Consider the following 22,963-nt stretch of genomic DNA (forward strand, 5'->3'; position numbering starts at 1 on the left):
ACACGCGAACCACGAAACTCTATAACCATTAGAGACGGTGAGATTCTGGGGGCGCCTGGGTGGTTCAGTCGGTTAAGCGTCCCGATTTTAGCTCAGGTCGTGATCTCACGGCTCGTGGGTTCAAGCCCCGTGTCAGGCTGTGTGCTGTCAGTGCAGAGCCCGCTCCAGATTCTCTGTCTCCTTCTCTCTGTCCCTCCCCCACTGTCTTGGGTGTCCACTCTCTGTCTCTCAAAATTAAAAATAAAACATTGGGGCACCTGGGTGGCTCAGTCGGTTGAGCGTCCGACTTCGGTTCGGGTCACGATCTCGCGGTCCATGAGTTCGAGCCCTGCGTCGGGCTCTGGGCTGATGGCTCAGAGCCTGGAGCCTGCTTCCGATTCTGTGTCTCCCTCTCTCTCTGCCCCTCCCCCGTTCGTGCTGTGTCTCTCTCTGTCTCAAAAATAAATAAAACGTTAAAAAAATTAAAAATAAAACATTAAAAAATTAAAAAGAAAAGAATCTGGGGCGCCTGGGTGGCTCCGTCGGTAAAGCCTCTGACTTCTGTTCGGGTCATGATCTCACAGTTCACGAGTTCGAGCCCACGTCAGGCTCTGTGCGGACAACTCAGGGCCTGGAGCCTGCTTCGGATTCTGTTTCCCTCTCTCTCTGCCCCTTCCCCCGCTCATGCTGTGTGTGTCTCTCTCTCAAAAGTAAATAAACATTTAAAAAAGTTTTTAAAAAATCTGTACAGACAGACACGGAAGGATATTGTATGAAAACAGCAAACTGCGGTAGATCACGGATAGTAAGATCCATTTTTATTCTTTAACGCGCGCACACACACACACACACACACACACACGCATGTATTTTCATTGTGCAGAGAAAAAAGTCTAGGACACACACAAAAGAAGTGACGATAGTTAACCCCGAGGAGCAAGATCGAGAAGGGCACATTCATGTTTTACTTCCTTTTTTTTTTTTTTTTGAGAAATGGATTAAAGCTATTTATTACCAAGCTATAGATGACAGGTGGTAGGCAGGGAGCAGTGGGAGGAGCTGAGTGGTCCTTTGGGCTCCTTCCCTCTGTCCTCCTGGGCCTGGGCTCTGAGCCCCTCCAGCAGGTGCTCCCTGGCTGAGGCCACCTTTGACTACATGTAGAGAAGCCGCCCATGGACTTAGCATTTCCCTTGAGTAGGAGTGCATAGCTGTGCAAACTCCTGCTGCGGGACCCTGCTTCGGATTCTGTGTCTCCCTCTCTCTCTGCCTCTCCCCTGCTCACGCTCTGTCTCTCTCTGTCTCAAAAATAAACATTAAAAAAAAAACAAAAAAAAAATGTGACCTGTGAGCTGGCCACATCATTTCCTCTCACTAGTCGGAAATTAGTCACCTGACTACACCTAGTTGCAAGAGAAACCAGGCAAAATACCCAATTAAAGTTTCTCTTACTATATAATAGGGTCTCTTGACATTGGCACTCTTGACATTAGGATCTGGGTAAGTCTTTGTCAAGGCGGCTGTGCTGTGTGGTGTAGGGTGTTAGCAGCATCCCTGGCCTGCCCAGTTGATGTCCGTGGCACCTCCTAAGTATGACAACCAAAACTGTCTCCAGACACTGGCAGGTGTCCCTTGGAGGACGAAATCAGCCCTCATTGAGAACAACTGCTAAATAAGAGGGACAGATAGATAATGCAGACAGTTAGCAACATCTGTCATTAGTACTGTGTTGTTCCTCCCCAAACAGTGCTTAGCGCCAGCGAAATAATTTCCCTTTAAAATCAACAATTCCTAGGGCGCCTGGGTGGCTCCGTTGGTTGAGCATCCGACTTTTGATTTTGACTCAAATTACGATCTCACGGTTCGTGGGTTCAAGTCCTATGTTGGGCTTCCCGCTGGCACCGTGGAGCCTGCTTGGGATTCTCTCTCTTCCTCTCTCTTTGCCCCTCCCCCACACACTCTCTCCTCTCTCTCTCTCTCTCTCTCTCTCTCTCTCTCTCTCTCTCTCTCTCTCAAAATAAATAAATAAACTTGAAAAAAAAATCAACAATTCCCTTACAGGAAATAAAATACTGTAAGACTAGGTGAAACCTGATTTTGGTTGATTCTCAGGAGGTGAAAAATTAATCCTTTTTTGTTTTTATTTTTTGAATCTAAATTTGTAGTTTTTATCAAATAGTATTTCTATTTATTTTTATTTGAATATACAGACTTTGTTCCCTGGTGTGTCCAGTGTTAAGGATATTATACCGTGCCACGTTTATGATGCATGTCTCAGCATACACTAATATTTTGAAAGGATTACTCTGGCAACATTCATAATGCTGTCCTATCCTAAATCAAAAATCTCATCTGCAGTTGATGGCATATCTCTTTTAAGGGCAATTAAGTGCGTATAATTTACCACTGCTGAATACCTTAAGAGTACAGTATTTTTCTCTTCGTGAGAAGTGTTTGCTTAATACGCTTTTCCGTTCCAATGAGAGAATATTTCACTGCCAGGAATATAAATAAGATAGAGATCATCGGAAAGAAATCATGAAACACCTTTTCTTTCTTCTGCCTTTTCTCGCATGTTTAGAGAATCAAATCTTCCTTCAGATAAGTGGATACGGAGGGATTTTTTTTAAAAGGCTGCTTAGTAATAAGAGAAAGTTAAATATAAAGCAAATCTGTCTGGGGCTTCTTCCAAGGGCGCTTAGTGCCCAGTATGTCAAAACGACCTTGTTATGAGCCAGTTTCACGACCTAGAAGGTCTGTACAGGCACAGCGGAGGATATAATTATTCTTACTCAGTATCTCCAGCATTCTTCTTTTTGAAAATGTAGATGGCCGCAGAAATTTTATCAGAAAAGTAGTTGCCAACCGTGAAAGTAACAGAATGCCCCAGAAGTCATTTATGAAGCCACACTTACTGGGATAAGGGAACCAACGGGTCTGGCTGTTGTATGAACAGGGACTGGGTGGGGAGAATGGTGTTAGAAGCGGGCCTAGGAGCGTAGGTGGGAAGCCAAATGGAGAATGGAGAAGGTCAACATTGAAGGCATGGAGACCCACCTAGGTTTGTGGAGAGGCACTCGGATCTCTAGTGTGGCCAGGACAGCAAGCTGTCCCCCCGAACTTGCGGTCCCTCTTCCATAGCCAGACTTCCTCGTATCTTGGTGAGGCCGTGTGATTGATCCTTGCTGATGGACTGTAAGTGGGTCTTTACCTGGAGGGCCTGGACGGTGAATGGATGACAGTACATTCAGATTGGTAATTCGAAGAGCATTTAGGGAAGGCACTGTTGGCAAAAGTGTGGGGGAAGAGTACAAGGAGACTACAAGGGACAGCATGGTATCTCGAGGCCAGAACTTACCTCGTTGTCTGCCTTGGGCCTGAGTGGTTAGAGAAGGGTACAGTTTCTAGAACCCCAAAGAGGAGTTCTCTGGGGAGGCTCACAAGAAAGGAACTTTAACTTTCAGGACATAGCAGTCTAAGTCCAACCTCCCACTCCCTCCCCACACCTCACCATAGGATGGAAAGAAGGGAGTAAACACCCTGGGGTCATTTCAAACATCCCATATTCTTCTGTGGAGGTGTCCCATTGGCCAAATCCAACTGGGAGACAAGGCTGGGAAGCCCTCGAATGTAGCCGCACGGGGAGTGTGCCAGGACACAGAGTAGGGTGCAGAAGGATTGGGGAGCAGACCTGGGGTACGCAGTCTGCTCTGGGACTTGTGGCCATGGCGGTAGGAAGTGGGTGTTCCTTCACCATTCCTGATTCTCCAATCAGCCCGCTAGGTTTGTAGGACATTGAGACCCTAGGGGATGTCAGAGCCACAGTGATACAGGACACCGCCCAGCAGGGGAAAGCGGAACACCGATCAGGGACACCACAGTGGATTCTTCCTGATTAAGAAATAAAGTTGTGTTGCACTAAGACACTAAATTTCAGGGATGCGTTTTTTACAGACGTTAGCAATGGGGGATTTTTAAATTATTGTTAGCGTAGTTAGAATGAACAGGAATTAGATTGTAGAAAGTCCTGCAAGCCCATCAAGAAATTCAGATGCATTTCTATACGTAGTCCAGAAAAAACAAAACAGTGAAGGTTTTTAATGCTGGGAGGTGGGTAGCGTTTGCTGTTGTTGTTATAAAGCCTCAGAAGGATGAATCCGACAGTCAGGTGGTGGGTCTAATGGGACACAGCAATCAGTTGATGCACCCAGGACCAGAACCCGTGTTGTCAGCAGGACCCGTGGTTCAGTCGAGGCCAGGAGAAGCTGAAGGGATGGTGGGCTTTTAATCACAGTCCAAGGTCAGATGCCAGCCCGCCACGAAGAACTTGAGGAGGGAGGTGGTCTAAGACCCGTTTAGTGATCACCTCGCTCTATTAAAGAGCTTGGCTGGTCCACTTTGAGATGCAGAGACTGGAAAAGGAATTTGGAGAGAGTTGTGGTTGTGAGTAACTCTCAAAACGCAGAGTGTCAGGTGAGGATCTGCCCATCATCTGTAGCCCAGGGCAGGGGGCTTTGGTGAGACCACTGAAGAGTATCGTATGTGTTCCCTGGAGCCCGGGGGATACGATTGACTGTAGTACTTCCTGGGAAATTAGAAGAACGAGAGAATCGTGGGGTCAGCTCTGATGGTGGCCAAGCAAAGAGAAGGCCCTTAGGGAGTGTACGGGGAGTTTCAGGATAAATGATATGTAACCAGTTGAGGGCACTGAGCCGGTGATAAAGCTGATGTGTGGTCATCTCTGAGCCTGGTCGAGTGAGGACCTGGGGGAACTATCAGCCAGAGGAGGTGTGCTCTCCCCACTAAAGGTGAGGACGTAAGCACCATGGGAGGGCGTAACTACAGATCCTAGGCGAGCACACCACAGAGAAAGAGAGAGAGATACCTAGCAAGCCTTTTAAGTGCCTGGGATGTCCTCCAACTCTTCAAGCAAGACCTTCCTGCCCCCTCCAACAATCAGTCAGAAAAGAGAAGCCCCCCATGGGGCGCCCGGGTGCCTCAATCGGTTGAACGTCCGGCTCCGGCTCAGGTCATGATCTCGCGGTCTGTGGGTTCGAGCCCGCATGGGGCTCTGTGCTGACAGCTCGGAGCCTGGAGCCTGCTTCCGATGCTTTGTCTCCCTCTCTCTCTGCCCCTCCCCCACTTGAGCCCTGTCTCCTTCTCAAAAATGAATAAATATTAAAAAAAAATTTTTTAAAAGAAAAGAGAAGCCCCCCAACCCTTCCCACTGCTGGCAGCCAGCTTGTGCCAGACCAGCTGGGGGAAGAGAGATGGCTACAGAAAGTATATTTAAGGTTTTTATTACTAAGTGGACTAGACCAAACACTGACATGAGGCCATTTTTGGTTATCTGACGAACAGAGGGACCTTTGCTTCTGGTAAGTGCCAGAAGGGTCATAGATCTAACCTTGGGCAGGGGAAGATGTAACCCTAGAATAAATTTAGAGGGGGGCGCCTGGGTGGCTCAGTCGGTTAAGCGGCTGACTTCGGCTCAGGTCATGATCTCGCGGTCCGTGAGTTCAAGCCCCGCGTCAGGCTCTGTGCTGACAGCTCAGAGCCTGGAGCCTGTTTCCGATTCTGTGTCTCCCTCTCTCTGACCCTCCCCCGTTCATGCTCTGTGTCTCTCTGTCTCAAAAATAAAATAAAACTTAAAAAAAAAAATTTAGAGAAACCATGGGAGACAAAGACAAGGTTGGTAATGATTATGTTTCCTAAGAGTGTAGCAGTTATGTGGAGTTCTAGCATTAAGGCCTGGACTAAAAGAAAATGAAATTAAAAAATGAGAAATTCCAACGTACGTGTGTGTGTGTGTGTGTGTGTATGCATATCTTTCAATTCATGCCTCAAAAGGTATTTGTAAACATAGTAGCAGTTCCTTGACTGAAAGACTTTTCTTTTCCCACATATAACAAAAAACTTAGAAAATTCACGAAGTACATTGAGTTGGGAGTAGAAATCACCTATTATTCAACCACCCAGAGGTAATTCTACAGTTTGATCTATAGTATTTCCTTCCTGTCCTTTTTTCCTTTGTGGATGTGTATATCTACAGTTGTGAGGTGATCTTTTTCAAACTTGATTATATGTAACTTGCATCCTGCCTTTTTAACTTAATATTTTATTTTTCTAAGTTAAAAGCGCATTTTATTTTTATTTTTTTGATATAATTTATTGTCACACTGACTTACGTACGATACCCAGTGCTCATTCCAACAAGTGCCCTCCTCAATGCCCATCACCCACTTTCCCCTCTCCCTCACGCCCCCCCCCATCCACCCTGTTTGTTCTCTGTATTTAAGAGTCTTTTGTGTTTTGTCTCCTTCCCTCTCTGTTTGTAACTGTTTTTTCCCTTTTCCTTTCCCCTCCCTCATGGTCTTCTGTTAAGTTTCTCAAGTTCCACATATGAGTGAAAATACATGATATCTGTCCTTCTCTGACTGACTTAGGTCACTCAGCATAATACCTTCCGGTTCCCTCCACCTTGCTGTACATGGCCAGATATTATTCTTTCTCATTGCCAAGTAGTAATTCCTTTGTATATAAACCACATCTTATGTGTCCATTCATCAGTCTATGGACATTTAGACTCTTTCCATAATTTGGCTGTTGTTGAAAGTGCTGCTGTAAACCTTGGGGTACAAGTGCCCCTATGCATCAGCACTCCTGTATCCCTTGGGTAAATTCCTAGTAGTGCTATTGCTGGGTCGTAGGGTAGTTCTGTTTTTAATTTTTTGAGGAATCTCCACACTGTTTTCCAGAGCAGCTGCCCCAGTTTGCATTCCCATCAGCAATGCAGGAGGGTTCCCATTTCTCCACATCTTCGCCAGCATGTATAGTCTCCTGATTTGTTCATTTTAGCCACTCTGACTGACGTGAGGTGGTATCTCAGTGTGGCTTTGATTTCTGTTTCCCTGATGATGAGTGACGTTGAGCATCTGTTCATGTGTCTGTTGGCCATCTGGGTGTCTTCTTTGAAAAAGTGACTATTCATGTTTTCTGCCCATTTCTTCACTGGATTATTTGTTTTTCAGGTGTTGAGTTTGGTAAGGTCTTTATAGATTTTGGATACTAGCCCTTTATCTGATATATCATTTGCAAATATCTTTTCCTATTCCGTCGGTTGCCTAAAAACACATTTTAAAAATATGGTTTAGGGACACCTGGGTGGTTCAGTTGGTTGAGTGTCTGACTCCTGATTTCTTTTCCAGTCATGATCTTACGGTTCATGGGGTCAAGCCCCATGTCGGGTTCTGTGCTGAAAGCATGGATCCTGCTTGGGATTCTCTCGCTTCCTCTCTCTGCCCTTCCTCTGTGTGCGTGTGCACATGCTCTCTCTGTCTCTCTCAAATAAATAAACTTAATTTTGTCAAATAATCTAGATGCAGAGTTGGACTTATGAATCAATGATAATGAGAGAAAAGATTAGGGAATTTAACCCATAGCTTTCGAGATCCCACCAAGTTGTATTCGTATTACCAAATAAAAGGATCACTCGGTTGAGACTCACGTCACTTCTTTCTTCAAATTCTCTTCTCTTGGTTTCTTGAAAGCCATGTTTTCTTATCTTCTTCCTACTCCTGCCATCACTCCTATGTCACTGCGAAAGGTTCTCCTTTCTGTCTTCTCCCTAAATGTTTCACCAAGCTCCAGGTCCTTCTAGAATACTCCTCTGTCAACCCCCAGTGCCATTTATATGTGGAAAACACTTATTCCGATTTTCAGCCCAAACCTCTCTTCTGAGCTCCGGACTTACATCTTAACATCTCTAACTGGGTGTCTCATTGGCATCTCAAATGGAACATTTGATCTTCCGCCCCAAAATATGTTCTCCTCAGTCTCCCCACCTCAGCCGAGCAAACTCCGTCCTCTCAGTTGCTCCAGAGAACCACCAGGATGTTTCAGGGCTTTGCTCGCCCTCATTACTAGCTCATGGCAAGTCTTAGCTCCTTCCAAAATATCTCTCCCATTCATCTCTCCTGTCCATCTTGTCTATCACCCTCCTTAAGCCGTCCACATCTCTTTGAGCCACTACAGCAGCCCCCTAACTCCTTTCCATCTACCCAGCAGCCAGAGCGATCCTTTTAAAATTAGAAAGCTGTTCCTTATCAACACACACACACACACACACACACACACACACACACATGCACACACACACAAAACCCTTATCATGGCCTGTAAGGCCCATATCTGAGGCCAGGGTCTTTCCAGCCTCTAGTTCTCACACTTTCCATGGGGCCCACTGCTGTGTATTTGCCATGGTTTGCTTTCGGGTCCCTGAACTGCTGCCTGGAAATCTGTTGCCTTGACCTCCTAGTGGGACTCTCAGAGTTCCTTAAGGGCCAGGACCCTGGCCAGGCCACTTCTGTGTCCCCATTTGTAGAAGAGCACCTGGCATGTGGGGGGCCCCCAGCCAGCCCTTGTCGACAGGACCTGCTGACTGGCCCTCTTACCTTTCAAGTCTCTGCGTGTGTACCATTCCTCAGGGATGCCTCTCCTAACTCCACCTTTCCAAATTGACCTCCACCCTGTTGGCCTCAGTGACATCACCCTCTTGTTTATATCCCTGACTGCTCTTGTCATTATGTGCGTGAGTCTTTGCCTAATGTCTGTCTCCCCCACCAGACCAGAAGCTCCCATGAGAGCAAGAACATTGTGCTTCTTTCCCCAGCACCGGTGCGTGGCTTACAGAAAGTTCTCAGATCTCTGTTAAATGAACGAACAGCATCTGACCGAATGGCATTCTGAGGGGAGCTCTTCTCTTTACCTGGGGCAACCCCGGGGAAAATGGTAGAAATCAGCCCTGAACTGGAGTATGATCTGCAGAATCATGGCGCCCTCACAGTTGGCTATGTCCCAATCCCTACGCTGTGTGCATTCGTTAGCTTACGTGGAAAAAGGACTTCCCAGATGGGATTTGGTTAAAGATCTTGAGATGGAAAGATCCTCCTGTACTCTCCTGGCAGGGCCTTATGACAAGGAGGCAGGAGGTTCAGAGGCCACGAAGGTAATGTGACAAGAGCTGAGGTCAGAGAGAGAAAGAGAGTTGAAGATGCTGCTGTCTCTGAAGACGAAGAGGCCCCAAGTCAATGAATGTGGGCGGCTTCGAGAGGCTCAGAAAGGCAAGGAAACGGATTCTCCCCTGAGCTTCCAGAAGGAACGCAGCCCTACCAGCACCTTGATTTCAGGACTTGTGACCTACGGAACTGTATGATGATAAGTTTGTGTTGAGCACACTCATTTGTGGTAATTTGCTACAGCAGCAGTAGAAACCTAACACACAGAGGGACTGGAGCATTGGTTTGAACAAGTGGAAGATGAGAGTGCCCCCCTCTCCCGTTCAGAAGGCTTTAGGTTGCCCACCCATAAACTATCCCATTTCTGTACTCCTATAGCTCGTTTCATGCAATCTTTCCTACTTTCTTTCCCTTTAATTCTACCACTGGGGCAAAGAAGCCTGTGCCTCTGTTCTTGAGTATAGGTTCAGAGATGAGGGGAACACAGACCTGGAGGTAGGGGTTCTCCCTGTCGGACAAGGATTCCCACCTCTCGCTGTGAAGAGGTGTCGCTGAGCTGTTTTTTCATGGCCCAGTCTAAGGCCCCTTGGCAGTGAACATCTCTAATTTAGAATTAGACTCTCTAGGGGCCTGGGTGGCTCAGTCGATTAAGCATCCGACTGCGGCTCGGGTCATGATTGTGAGGTTTGTGAGTTCGAGCCCCTTTTCGGACGGATTCTGTGTCTCCGTCTGTGTCTGCCCCTCCCTTGCTCATACTCTACCTCTCAAAACAAACATTAAAAAAAATTTTAGAATTAGACTCTCTAGATCTCTGTGTGGTTTTGGAAAAACACATTCTGAAAAAAGAGAACACGTTGGACCCCTTCCTTGGGAAGAATGCGCCCGACCAGCAAATGTCATTTAGAGTTTTAGGGCTTTGTGGACCTGTAAGGTCAGCTTGCTCAAAGCATTGTGTGTGTGTGTGTGTGTGTGTGTGTGTGTGTGTGTGTGTGTGTCTATCTGTTTGGGAGTGTGAGAATCTCTTTTTATATCAAGATGCAGGAGTCCATGGAGGTCAGGAAGGAGTAATACTGTAAGACAGGGTTCTTTGTCAAGCTAAAGGGTTTGGACTTAATCCTATAGTGAGGACACCAGGAACCCATTAGAGGGTTTTGCACAAGGTGGCGACATGATGAGGTCTGTACTTTTGACAAAAATCACTCTGGCATCATCTACATTGGCTCTAATCCCGTAATTAGTTCATCGGAACACCTTGTAGGAGAAAGTGCCGTTGACATGAAATGTTTTCATGCTTCCTTTTCAAGCCACTGATACCAGATGGCACGTTAAGTGATCCGGTTTCATAGACAGTGTGCTGGAGGAAGCAGTCTCCCGTAACCAGTGTCACGTCAGTTAAATCTTACTGTCGTCAGGATCATTGCTTCCCTGATGGTGGGTTTCCATAGATGTTGTCAGATTGTTACTTACCACCATGATTATCTCATCGTGGGAGGACTTTCCGGCTTCAGTCAGATCAGATCGTCTCCAGCAGAAAAATTCAGGCTCGTAAGATAGCGGAAGATGGTGGAGTGCTGAACCAGGCGCCTTCAGAGACCAGATCGTCATTCCTAGCTCTCCCACACCCTAGCCAAGGGACTTAGACCCGGTTAGTTTCCCAGACCCACCCTGTCTTTAGCTGTCAAATGGGCTTTATAAGCCCTCCCTACCTGCAAAACAGTCGTGAGGATCAAACATTAAAAGATAGCACTTTGAAAACTCGAACTTATCACACAAACCCAGAGCTGACGTTCGTTTTCCCCTTAGGATTCTCGTCAGCCCTGCGCAAGGGTGGGTTAGGAAAGAGGAGCTATGGAAGTGTCAGTGGTTTGCTTTCACGGTCTTCTGTGGTTCTTTTTTCTGACTATGCAAAGCTTTAGAGGTTGTTCTAGTATCCAGGCAACGTGTTGCCTCCACTTAGCCCATGCAAAGTCCTGAATTAAAAATAGGCTCTGTTTCGCTGTGTTCCGAAATCTAGAGCTACATGTTCTAAAGGAGTCAAAGGTCCCTGGTGGAGCTCGAAGGGAAAATGGTCGTGTCCTAGCGCTGTGAGAGCACCAGCCAAGTCCTACAGAGAAAACCGGAGAGGCTGAGTGTGTGTGGAGCCACGGACTTGTTACTGGGTCGCTGGTCTGTTGGCTGGAATCCCGAAGGACCGAAGAAGGGCTTATGGTGCGCAGTTTGCAGGGAAGGAATGTGCTGGTTGTCCAAGAGGAACCACTAGCCCTATACACGGGTTCTTTGTCACCATCATGGTTTACTAATCTGCTAACCAGAGACACTCCAGGTAGCATTTCAGTTTTACAGTTTTATAGCCCATCTTACGAGTGGCCGTGTTAGAAAATATGACAGCACGGCCCATCCGCCTGCCGTGACTGCTGCCCACTGGGAGAACTTGAGGTACTGGGTGGCGCCTTTACTGCTGGTGACTCAAGAAACCACATGCCGCAGTGAACACAGACATTCCCAGGAAGTGGGCAAGATGCTTTTAATTCTCTACAAATGCATGGGTGCCAAAGCATCGGATGTTACATGGAGGTGGGGAGAAGGAAACCTCAAGACTTCATCCCTCCCTTGGCAGCAAAATACCACACACACCCCCACCACCGTTGCTGGTGGTGACATTAACAAGTGACATTGACCCGTATTCATACTGGTTTACCGAGCGGTTTACAGCTTTTCTTAGGTTGACTCATGGTTGGGTGTGATTAGAAGCAAATAAAATATTTCAGCCCTGGCTTATTAAAAGGAATGGCTTCCACAGAACTCCTTCCTCTGCTGAGGTCAAACAGCTAGACTTAAGAGGGAACTTCAGACTTGCATCCCAGGCTCATTTTGGGAGTGGGGATGGGGGATGAAAAAACAGATGTGGAAGCATCGTGGGCTTTGCAGCCAGAGTGCCATATGCTAGCGATGGGAGTGGGACGAGTCACTTAACCTCGCTGCGCCTTAAATCCCCACCTGTAAAAAGGGCAAAATCAGGGATTTTGACCTGATAGGTGATGGTGTAGTTGCTTATAACTTGGACTCCCCACGTGTGAGTTCCACTTGCACCTCGTCACTAGCTGTGTGAGGATAAAAGCACTCAGAACAGTGCCTGCCACTCAGTGAATGCTCCGTACGTCTGCGCTGCGATTACGACAGATTGTCATTACGATTATTATCATTGTGCGTCAAGTACCAGGCGCGAAGTGTTGATCGAAAAAATACGAACTTCTGTTACCATTTCTGTTATGTCTCCCATCAGAGCGCTTGAATTTTAAGGAGGCAGAAAGGAAGGTAATAGCATCACAAGTCTGTTTTTTGGTTTAACTAAACAGACGTCAACAGAGCCCTTTCCCAAATCTTATTCCTTTGAGGATTCAAAATTTACTCTCATGCCATCGGAGAAAGATTTGTCCAGTGTTCCTTAGAGCAAGAGCAAATTCTTGAGCCTCACCCCAGACCTTCAGAATCAGAAAGTCTGGAGATGCAACCCATCGGTCTGCTCTTGATTTTGGCTTGGGTTGGCCATGCCCGTTGACTGTTTTTTTAAGACTGTTTTTTTTTAGAGTAGTTGTAGGTTAACAGAAGCATTGAGAAGGTTCAGCGATTTCCCACGTGCTTGCTGCCTCCCACTATCAACATCCTCCCCCACAGGGTTGGGTTTGTTACAATGGATGAACCTACCTTATTACCCGGAGTCCATAGTTGACATCGTGGCTCGCTCGTTATGTGTGTTCTGTGGGCTTAGATACCTGTGTCACGGCATGTAGCCATCATTACAGTATCATAAAAGGTGTTTTCCCTGGCCCGAAAACCCTCTGTGTTCCCCCTGTCTTCTCCCAACCCCTGGCAACCGTTGCTGGTTTTCCTGTCTCTGTGGTTTTGCCTTCATCTCTTTTAAGTATCTCCGTGATTCTCATGCTTCCTAAAGTTTGAAAACACCAGGTATAGACTTCTGCTGCTTTGACCACCTTCTGTAGTTGGGGTTCGAGGAGGAGGGTGCTCAAGAAACCATTGGTTATACTCCCTCATCTGTATGACAGGTGTCCCGGCCCCAGAAGGACTAGAGGACTGAATTAAGCAGAAATACTGAGAGTTCCAGGTAGCAGTCAGGGGTGGGGAGGGACGAGCGCTTTGAGAGCACGGGACTCTGTTGATAGTTCTGGAACAGAACACGTCGGGGTGTCGGGTCCTCTGGAAAGTGCTGATGTCATATCTTGGGCCATACTGCTCTGAGTGACGGATAGAAATGCCTTTTGAATTTGTATGTGAGGTTAAAGTGAAGAAAATCCATTTCAGTCTTCCGAAGTCAGAGCTGTTGGTACAAAAGGTCACTGATGCCAGTTGGTGGCATTGCAGAACTCGGGGAGCGAGAATGAAAATAGCAAACTTTTTTGTTTTTGAAGCCTAGTTGCCCTGGGGGCTTGAGTCCCAGTCTTTTGCCATCTTGCTGCCCTGGAATCTTGAAGAGGCATGTGGAAAAAGAAAAACACCAAGCCACTCTCTGCCTCCTCTAGGAAGGAGGGCGTGGAGTTGTGCTCAGACTAGGGGGGATATCATATTTGCAGTGGGGTGAACAAGCCACCAAATGATGACTCCGTGGGGAAGGGTTCGTAGAGTTGTAGAGTGGAAGTGACTGAGCAGCTCGGATCGATCCTGGCCTCTGGTTTGATCCTTGATCCTTAGATTTCCTGAATCGTGGAGATAATCCCTTCTTAAAGGCTTCAAAACTGGCTGTATGCATACAGCTCGCAGACGCTTTAGACCTATTTGGATGCCGTTCTGTGATCACAAGCAAAGGACATACAGAATCAAGCTAGGTCGTATATCCTTTCCACCCCACCCCCAACACTGGTGTCCTCTAGCCAAAGTGCCGTGATCCACAGTCACCTGAGGTTGAACCCCAGACAAACCACTGCAAGCACAGGGCTAGGTCCCCAGTAATCACTTGGTGACTTCACCTGAAATGGCCACACTTGCACAAACATTGAGAAGCATGCCTTCTGGGGCGCCTGGCTGGCTGGCTGTTAAGTGCCCAACTTCAGCTCAGGTCATGATCTCGCGGTCCGTGAGTTTGAGCCCCGCATCGGGCTCGGTGCTGACAGCTCAGAGCCTGGAGCCTGCTTCGGATTCTGTGTCTCCCTCTCATTCTGCCCCTCTCCCTCTCTCTCCCAAAAATAAACAAACATTAACAGATTAAAAAAAAAAAAAGAGCATGCCCTCTAATTTTCCTAAATTGAGTTACTCTGCTATTTCTCCTATTTTATTGGCTAAAACGACACACACACACACACACACACACACACACACACACGTATGTGTATGTATGTGTACACATATATGTATATACATTATTCCCCAATAATGCATATACATTATTCCTACACAGGTCAGTGTAGGAAATTGTGATTGTGGATTCATGGCAAAACTAGTAAGCAATTTCCAAATTAAAGTTTATCCGAAGACTCAAATTACTTTTTGCTGTCTCATTTCTCATGAAGATAAAGTACTCCTCTTGAGGGGGCCACCTGCGTGGCTCAGTGGGTTGAGCATCCAACTCTTGGTTTTGGCTTAGACCATGATCCCAGGGTCAAGGGATCAAGCCCCGCGTCCAGCTCTATGCTGAGCCTAGAGCCTGCTTGGGATTCTCTGTATCTTCCTCTGCCCCTTTCCCCCACTTGCGTGTATGTGCACGCTCTCTCACGTGCTCTCTCTCTCTCTTTCTCTCTCAAATTAGAAAAGCAAATACACTTCCTGATCCATAGGTGTGTTATAGAACTTCAGATTTTTAAAAAATGTGACTATACCATTTCTTTTTTGGTACAAATTAGAATACCATGTGTTGAAAGCATCCTACCAAATTTCTAAGCTCTAACAGAAAGGTGGAGATTTGGGACTGTAATTTGACCTTAGAAATATTTGTAGGAAATACTACCACAAGAATAATTTCATATCAAGAAGGGTCCTTAATAGGCTCACTGCCAAAAGAAGGAATCTGTCCTGTTTCCAAACCCAGCTTCCACACAGTTGAGGAACAAGAAAGAAAATCTAACCCCCTTTTCCTGTTTCTGCTGCTTGTGACCTTGAACAAGGCCCTGACTATTGAGGCTGACTCTGAGACCCTTGTTTTCTTTGCAGACTGCATCATCTGCTATCAAAGGTGCTATTCAGCTGGGGATAGGATACACCGTGGGTAATCTCACTTCCAAGCCGGATAGAGATGTTCTCATGCAAGACTTTTACGTGGTGGAAAGTGTGTTCCTACCCAGGTAAGAACATTTCTGTTTGTGAGGATTTCCATGCTAAAGAACCTTCCTGGTGACCTCTCCACATTGAAGACTTTCCTACCAGTGAATGGGTACATGCACGCGTTGGGTCTTTAACAGGCCCAGAAGCAGCACCAAGGACTGTCACTTTCCCTTGTGCCACGTGGGTTGTGTTTATTTTTATTGGGAGACGGTAAGTAGGTTCTGTGTAATGATGGTAACGCCTGGAAGATTGTATGAAGATTTGAGATTCGATGGGAAGGAGTGCAGTACTCAGAGTAATGTCTGCGTTGCGTTAGAAAAAGAGGGCATCCGCTCTGGAAAACAGTGTGGAGGTTCCTCAAAAATTAAAAATAGATCTACCCTAAGACCCAGCAAAGTGCTGCTAGGAATTGACCCAAGGGATACAGGAGGGCTGATGCATAGGGGCACTTGTACCCCAATGTTTACAGCAGCACTTTCAATAATAGCCAAATTACGGAAAGAGCCTAAATGTCCATCAACTGATGAACGGATAAAGAAATTGTGGTTTATATACACAATGGAATACTACGTGGCAATGAGAAAGAATGAAGTATGGCCCTTTGTAGCAACGTGGATGGAACTGGAGAGTGTGATGCTAAGTGAAATAAGCCATACAGAGAAAGATACCATATGGTTTCACTCTTAGGTGGATCCTGAGAAACTTAACAGGAACCCATGGGGGAGGGGAAGGAAAAAAAGAGGTTAGAGTGGAAGACAGCCAAAGCATAAGAGACTCTTAAAAACTGAGAACAAACTGAGGGTTGATGGGGGGTGGGAGGGAGGGGTGGGTGGGTGATGGGTATTGAGGAGGGCACCTTTTGGGATGAGCACTGGGTGTTGTATGGAAACCAATTTGACAATAAACTTCATATATTGAAAAATAAATAAATAAATAAACACATCTTCCAAAGTTTAAAAAAAAAAAAAAAAAGAAAAAGAAAAAGAGGGCATCTGAGAAGCAATGGCTGATGCCAGGATTTTGCGGCCCGTCATTCACAAGACGGGCGGGGGGGCCGCAATTGGGCCTCATATCTGGGTTCAGTCACGTAGCTCTTCCTCCGTGAGGCCTTCAACTTAGCTTCCTCCAGAAAACTTAGGAGAATCCCGCCCGTTTGACACCATAGGTGGTGTCAAAAACACCCCGGTTGACCGTACAGGTCACCTCCAACTCGATCGTGTTTTGGGGGGGAAATCCGTTCAACAAATCAATCTGGGGCGGATGGTGGAGACAGTTGCATATCTGTGTGAATACACGCGGTGCCACTGACCACTTACAGGTGGTTTAAACGGTAAGGCTTCTGTTACGTATTCTTTACCAAAAGAAAGCAAATAAGTTAAAATGTGTTAAGTCTCGTGCTCGCTTAGGATAGGAAGAGAAGTAATCGTTATTAAATTGGAAACGTCCCCACAACTGCAACGGCCTAGCAAATAAAAACTCAGCTATTTGACTTGGGGGTGCAGAGCAATCGCTTTGTCTTCGGGGCTCTGCGGATAAATGTGTAAGACACAGTTACATTTTAAAATATAAGTATTGCTCCCCAAACGAAGCCACTTTGGGTGTCAGTTGTTACTTACTGGGCTCGGGTGAGAATGGCTGGGGAGAGCCTTTGACCCTCAGTATCTTCGTTGCTTTATTTATTTTTTTTTTTAAGTCTTCAGGGAAATGGTACTTAAGTTCATCTCTACATCCAGTTGTCAACTGTCCCGAAATCAACCCATTAGGTGGTGAACCCAGACAGCCTAGTTTTGCTTTAAATGCTCTTGGTTGAAGAATACAGTAGACCTATCAGGAATTTTGAAGGTTGCTTCTCTAGGGTCCTGGGCAGCCACCAGAGCTAGTTTCCAGACAATGAGAACAGTGACAGGTGCTCCGTCTCTGCTGGTCTCTTCTACCCACCGTGTCCAATCAACAGAGCCAGCTTTGGACGGGCCCCGGGGAGAAGCAGGGCCCAAGCATATGGGCCCCAGACCAGCACCCTCAGGATCACGTTGAACTTTGTTAAGAAATCAGATTCTTGGGGCGCCTGGGTGGCGCAGTCGGTTGAGCATCCGATTTCAGCCAGGTCACGATCTCGCGGTCCGTGAGTTCGAGCCCCGCGTCAGGCTCTGGGCTGATGGCTCGGAGCCTGGAGCCTGTTTCCGATTCTGTGTCTCCCTCTCTCTCTGACCCTCCCCCGTTCATGCTCTGTCTCTCTCTGTCCCAAAAATAAATAAAAAACGTTGAAAAAAAAATTTTTTTTAAAGAAATCAGATTCTTGGGCCCCACCCACGTCAACTGAATCAGGAACTTCAGGGATGGGCCCGAGAAATCTATTAAACCATCCTTCCAGGAGATTCTAAGCACATAATTGTTGGAGAACCACTGACCTCGCGTGTGACTTCCCATGTGACAGGGATGATCTTTCTCGTAGCTACCAAATTTTGTTCTTGGAGTTCTTACGTGATTTTTGCAACTAATGTTAAACTCCGTATGGATTTTCAGCAAACACCTAAAATATCAAAATTACCTCTGTGTCCCAAGTAAATTATGCGTGACACTCTATGAGATACTTTACAACAAGGAGCATGTAACTAGGTTTCCATGAGCTCTTTCTTGGTGCCATGAATCCTTCTGTTCGTGGATGATTTATTAAAAGCATACTGTATCTTGATGATTAAGGCAAAACGAGGTCTCCTTTTTCTTCAGGAGTAGAAAAGCCAACAGTGTCCATGCCTAGAATTTGTGTCTTTGACCTTCACCCTCTAGGCCACGGAGAAGCATCAGCCCCTGTGTGGCACCCATGTCGCTGGGGGAGGGGAGGCTTAGCTAATGACCCTATTGGGAGGAACCCACTGTCACTTAAAATGTATCATTTTAACATATATATAGCTTTTTAAGCGCCAGTGTGATAGGAAGCATTTGATGCAGACAAGAATTTCTTTTAGCAAATGCCATATTGTTTTTTTTTTTAAATAACATACGCACTCTGGATGTGTTTCCATGAAAACAAAAGAAAAGGATGTGGGTCTTGCCTCAGTTTCCTCATCTGGGCTGTTCGTTAATTTTGCCAAGGGACTGAGCCCAGCTCTTCTCAGTGGCGGTGGTATCGGCTCTTTTGGATAAGACAACACTTTGTGCCAGGGTACACGTGTTAGGATATTTGTCACCCCCGAGGCCTTGCCAGTAATATCTATCTCTTGGTTACTCTCGCAGCCACAAAGCTCCCACAGAGTGATGAGTCAGTTCAGTACCTTGGCCATGGCGACCGTTTCATGGATATAGACCCCCTGTGAAAATTAACAAACTGTACTTTATGTCAGCTACACATCCGTAAAGCTGCCGGATAAAGTCTCCTCCCTGCCCATCCATAAACTCCCACACTTGCCTGGAGACAGGAGGAAGGGGGAGGAGGTGGGCAGGACTGTCTCTGACCGTCCAAGTCTTTGATGGCTCTCAAACGCAATGAATCTATCTGGGTCATAGAGAAAACTCATTGTATTGGGTGTCTTGAGATGTTCTAAGTTACTGCCACTGTCTCCCTTAGCAACGAAATGTGTCCTGTTTGTTTACTTATTTCAAAGTGGCTCACAGTTATTTTTAGATATTATATCCTGTTCCACACATCATTTCATTTTGTAGATGGAAAAAAAAAAAGCCTCTGGACTTGGGATTTGAAGGATGATAGAAAATCCCTTTCAACAGGGCGCCTGCATGGCTCAGTCGGTTAAGCGTCCAACTCTGGCTCAGGTCATGATCTCGTGGTTTGTGGGTTCGTGCCCCGTGTCGGGCTCTGTGCTGACAGCTCAGAGCCTGGATCCTGCTTCGGACTCTGTGTCTGCCTCTCTCTCTGCCCCTCCCCTGCTCGTGTTCTGTCTCTAAAAAATTCAGTAAAACGTTAAAAAAAATTGTTTTTAATCCCTTTCAACAATCTGGTCCCATGATCTTCCAAAGTCAATGTAGATTAGTAAGAGAGCTATGACCACATCTTAATCTTTCGACCCCAGGTTTTGCAGTGCAATCAGAAACTCAAGGTTGTAGATAAAATGGCACGTGTAAAGGGACTAGGAAGAGACAGGAGGATGTTTTCTAATGTTTTGCCATGCAAACATGACCCTGACATGGCAAAAGGAAGCAAAATTGATGAGTGCCTGCCATGAACCACCCATAGTTTAACTGACATAACATTTATACGATACAGCATATAGCATTAACTTATTGTTACTATCTTTCAACTTGACCCAAAAATCCATTTTACAGATGGAGTAACTGAGGCCCGGAGACAGGAAGTGTCTTAACCCAAAGCTATACAACCAATAAATGGTGATGTCAGGATTTGAACTCAGGGACGGCCGACTCCAAAGTTTTGTTTTTCCTTACACCGTGGCAAGAAAGCACAGTAACAGTAGTTCCGCGTGTTTGAATCAGAGGAAGTACCCAGCTTCCACCTTAGAAAGTTTTCCCTCCAGCCCCTTGACAAGCAGCTTTAATACTGTCCTCCGTTCCCCTTCAGGAGACGCCATCCCGGCTTTGTCTGCAATGGAAAATAGGGCCTGAAAGCTGGCAGTAAAAGTTTATATATCTTTCCATATTCAAGAGTCATCATCTACCCAAAGAATTTATAAAAGTCTCTTGCATTTTAATCTCCTCCCTCATAAAATGGAGTTCAGTTTGGCGAACACAGATTGCTCTCTGTATGCACTCTTGGGGGTGGATGGGAATAGCCAAGGGACACCCTCATTGGGCAGAGAATTGCCCAGAACTGCTGGGAGGGTGCGACATTTTTCTACGTGGCAGGCACACATAGAGGTCAGCAGTTCGTGTGAGCGTTGCCAGATTTCAGTGCTAGATGTTAAGGTTTTGACAGATGAGGCAACTGCCTGCATTTCAAATAATACTGACGTAAACTCATCCAAGAACCCATCTCTCTCTTACCATGGGTCAGCACACTCCAGCCCATGGGACAGACTTGGCTCCCTGCCCCTTTTTGTTGATAAAGTTGCCTTGGAACACAGCCACATCCGTTCATTTACATATTGTCTGTTTTCCCACCACAGCAGTAGAGCTGAGTGGTTGCAACAGAGATTCTTTTTTTTTTTTTTATTTTTTTTAACGTTTATTCATTTTTTTTTAATTTTTTTTCAACATTTATTTATTTTTGGGACAGCGAGAGACAGAGCATGAACGGGGGAGGGGCAGAGAGAGAGGGAGACACAGAATCGGAAACAGGCTCCAGGCTCCGAGCCATCAGCCCAGAGCATGACGCGGGGCTCAAACTCCCAGACCGCGAGATCGTGACCTGGCTGAAGTCGGACGCTTAACCGACTGCGCCACCCAGGCGCCCCAACGTTTATTCATTTTTGAGACAGCGAGAGACAGAGCATGAATGGGGGAGGGTCAGAGAGAGAGGGAGACACAGAATCCGAAACAGGCTTCAGGCTCTGAGCAGTCAGCACAGAGCCCGACGTGGGGCTCGAACTCACAGACCGTGAGATTGTGACCTGAGCCGAAGTCGGAGGCTTAACCGACCAAGCCACCCAGGCGCCCCATAACAGAGATTCTTAAAGGATTGCCAGCCCCTCGTCGGTACAGACATTTTCTAGCCCATCTTCTGTGTGGGTGGATAACACACAAATCATCAAAGAGGACGCGTGGCTGTTTCTGGACAAGCCAACCAGGATGATGTCCTTTCAAGTCAAAACTCTTCAAATATTCGTTGAACGTTTATGGGGTAGGGACGGGGAGATACCGATTTCCTACTCATAAAAGGCGCATACCTCTTCCTTTAGTTCCAGATAAAAGGTTTGTTGTGTGTAGTGATTGTTATATAACATTGTAACTTACTTGAAATTGCCTTCAAACACGATTTCCCAGGATGGTACCAACTACTTGGGAAGTTCAGCATATAGACAGTGATATCCCGTGTTCCAAGTACATGACCGCCCAGGATGCAGTATTTGGTTGTGGAATTTAAGCTGCTTCCATCTGCTGATTTTTAAAGATTGGCTGTTAGCTGGCTGGCCTTAAAAGATGGTGTGGCCTTCTGGGTGTCTCAGTTGGCTAAACGTCCGACTTCGGCTCAGGTCATGATCTCACGGTTCGCGAATTCAAGCCCCGCGTCGGACTCTGTGCTGACAGCTCGGAGCCTGGAGTCTGCTTCGGAGTCTGTCTCTCCCTCTCTGTCTATACCTCCCATACTTGGGCTCTGTCTCTGTCTCTCTCTCAAAAAATAAATAAAACACTTTAAAAACGTTTATTAAAAAACATTACTTCCGAATGTGTCTGTGATGATTTCTCCACAGGAAATTTGCATTCAAATCAGTAGACTGACCCAAGATCACTTTATCAGTTTCGTGTGGGCCCACATGGAACCGAAAGGTAGAGGAAGGGCAAATTCGCTCCCTGCCGGAGCTGGACAGGCACCTTGCCCTGCCTGCAGACGTTAGCACTTCTGCTTGGGCCTTCTGGCTCGGGCCAGGACTTCCATTGGCTCACCTGGTTCTCAGACCTTCAAGGTTGAGCTGGAACTGCTCTACCAGCTTTCCTGGGCCTCCGGCTTACAGGTGGCAGATGGTGGGACTTCTCCCCCTCCATAATCACGTGAATGAGTCTGTCCCCCAGGAGCTGCTGGCCCGCCCCTTTTGCCAACAGCCTCCAAACCCCCTACTGTCAGTTACAGCTTGAAATCAGCAAATCCACCCGATATGAAACGCTGCCTCGGAAACAGCAGAGCTCTAGCTCTCGGCTCCCAAACTGGAGCCCCCTTTATGTGCCCTGCCGATGCTAAGTTAGTTTCACCTTACTGCTTAGCACCAACCCTCTCCTCCCAGTGCCACCCAGAATAGTGCGTATCAGGCTGTGGAACCACGTACAGGAAGCTAAGGTGTTCCCAGCGCATCCAGCTGAGAATGTTCTTGTGGCCCATCAAGCTTCTGTAAGTACAATTCTGCCCCCCGTGACCCCACAGTGTGAGGTCCTCCTGGAGAAGAAGAGCTGGTGTATTTGGGCAGGGGCTACTCGGAAGCCTGCAACTGAATCGTGAAAAGGAGGACTTACCCTGGGAACGTCAAGTTTAAGTTAAAGCGTACCTGTCTACCTATGACTTTCCCACGGCTCTGGTGTGAATCTAATGTTCTCATTTTGTTTGTTCCTGACCAGCTTAGGCCATTACTTTCCCTCCCTGGACTTTGTTTTTTTTTTACCTGCTAAGTGGGAAACACCAGGTAGTGGCTAATGCTTCCTTCAGACTTCAACATTGTATAATTCTAAATGTCCATTGCCACTAGTTTTTGTAAATTTGTTTAATGTGTATCTTTGAGAGACAGGGAGAGACAGAGCACGAGCAGGGGAGGGGGAGAGAGAGAGGGAGACAGAGTCCGAAGCAGGCTCCAGGCTCTGAGCTGTCAGCACGGAGCCTGACACGGTGCTCGAACCCATGAACCGTGAGATCAGGACCTGAGCCAGAGTCGGACGTTTCACCGACTGAGCCACTCAGGCATCCTGAGAAATACATATTTTTAGATTTAATAAGAGCAGTGGTGGGGCGCCTGGGTGGCTCAGTCGGTGGAGCAACCAACTCTTGGTTTCAGCTCAGGTCATGATCTCACAGTTGTGAGATTCTCGCTTAAGATTCTCTCACAGTCTTGGTCCCCCAACTGCATAAGAATAAGCCATTTGAAGAA

The 22,963-nt window shown here is 46.7% G+C and overlaps 1 protein-coding gene across 10 annotated transcripts in view; it reads left to right on the top strand.

The window, feature by feature from the left end:
• The window catches only part of PIP5K1B (phosphatidylinositol-4-phosphate 5-kinase type 1 beta), a 317,417-nt gene that overhangs the window by 159,265 nt on the left and 135,189 nt on the right, over positions 1 to 22,963 (top strand). For all 10 annotated transcript variants that reach the window (XM_045043289.1, XM_019815741.3, XM_045043291.1 and 7 more), the window contains one exon: positions 15,153 to 15,283. In XM_045043289.1, coding sequence (XP_044899224.1) covers positions 15,153 to 15,283 — 131 coding nt within the window. The remainder of the gene's footprint in view (positions 1 to 15,152; positions 15,284 to 22,963) is intronic.

The sequence above is a fragment of the Felis catus genome, chromosome D4 (assembly GCF_018350175.1).
Source record: "Felis catus isolate Fca126 chromosome D4, F.catus_Fca126_mat1.0, whole genome shotgun sequence".
Lineage (NCBI taxonomy): Eukaryota > Metazoa > Chordata > Mammalia > Carnivora > Felidae > Felis > Felis catus.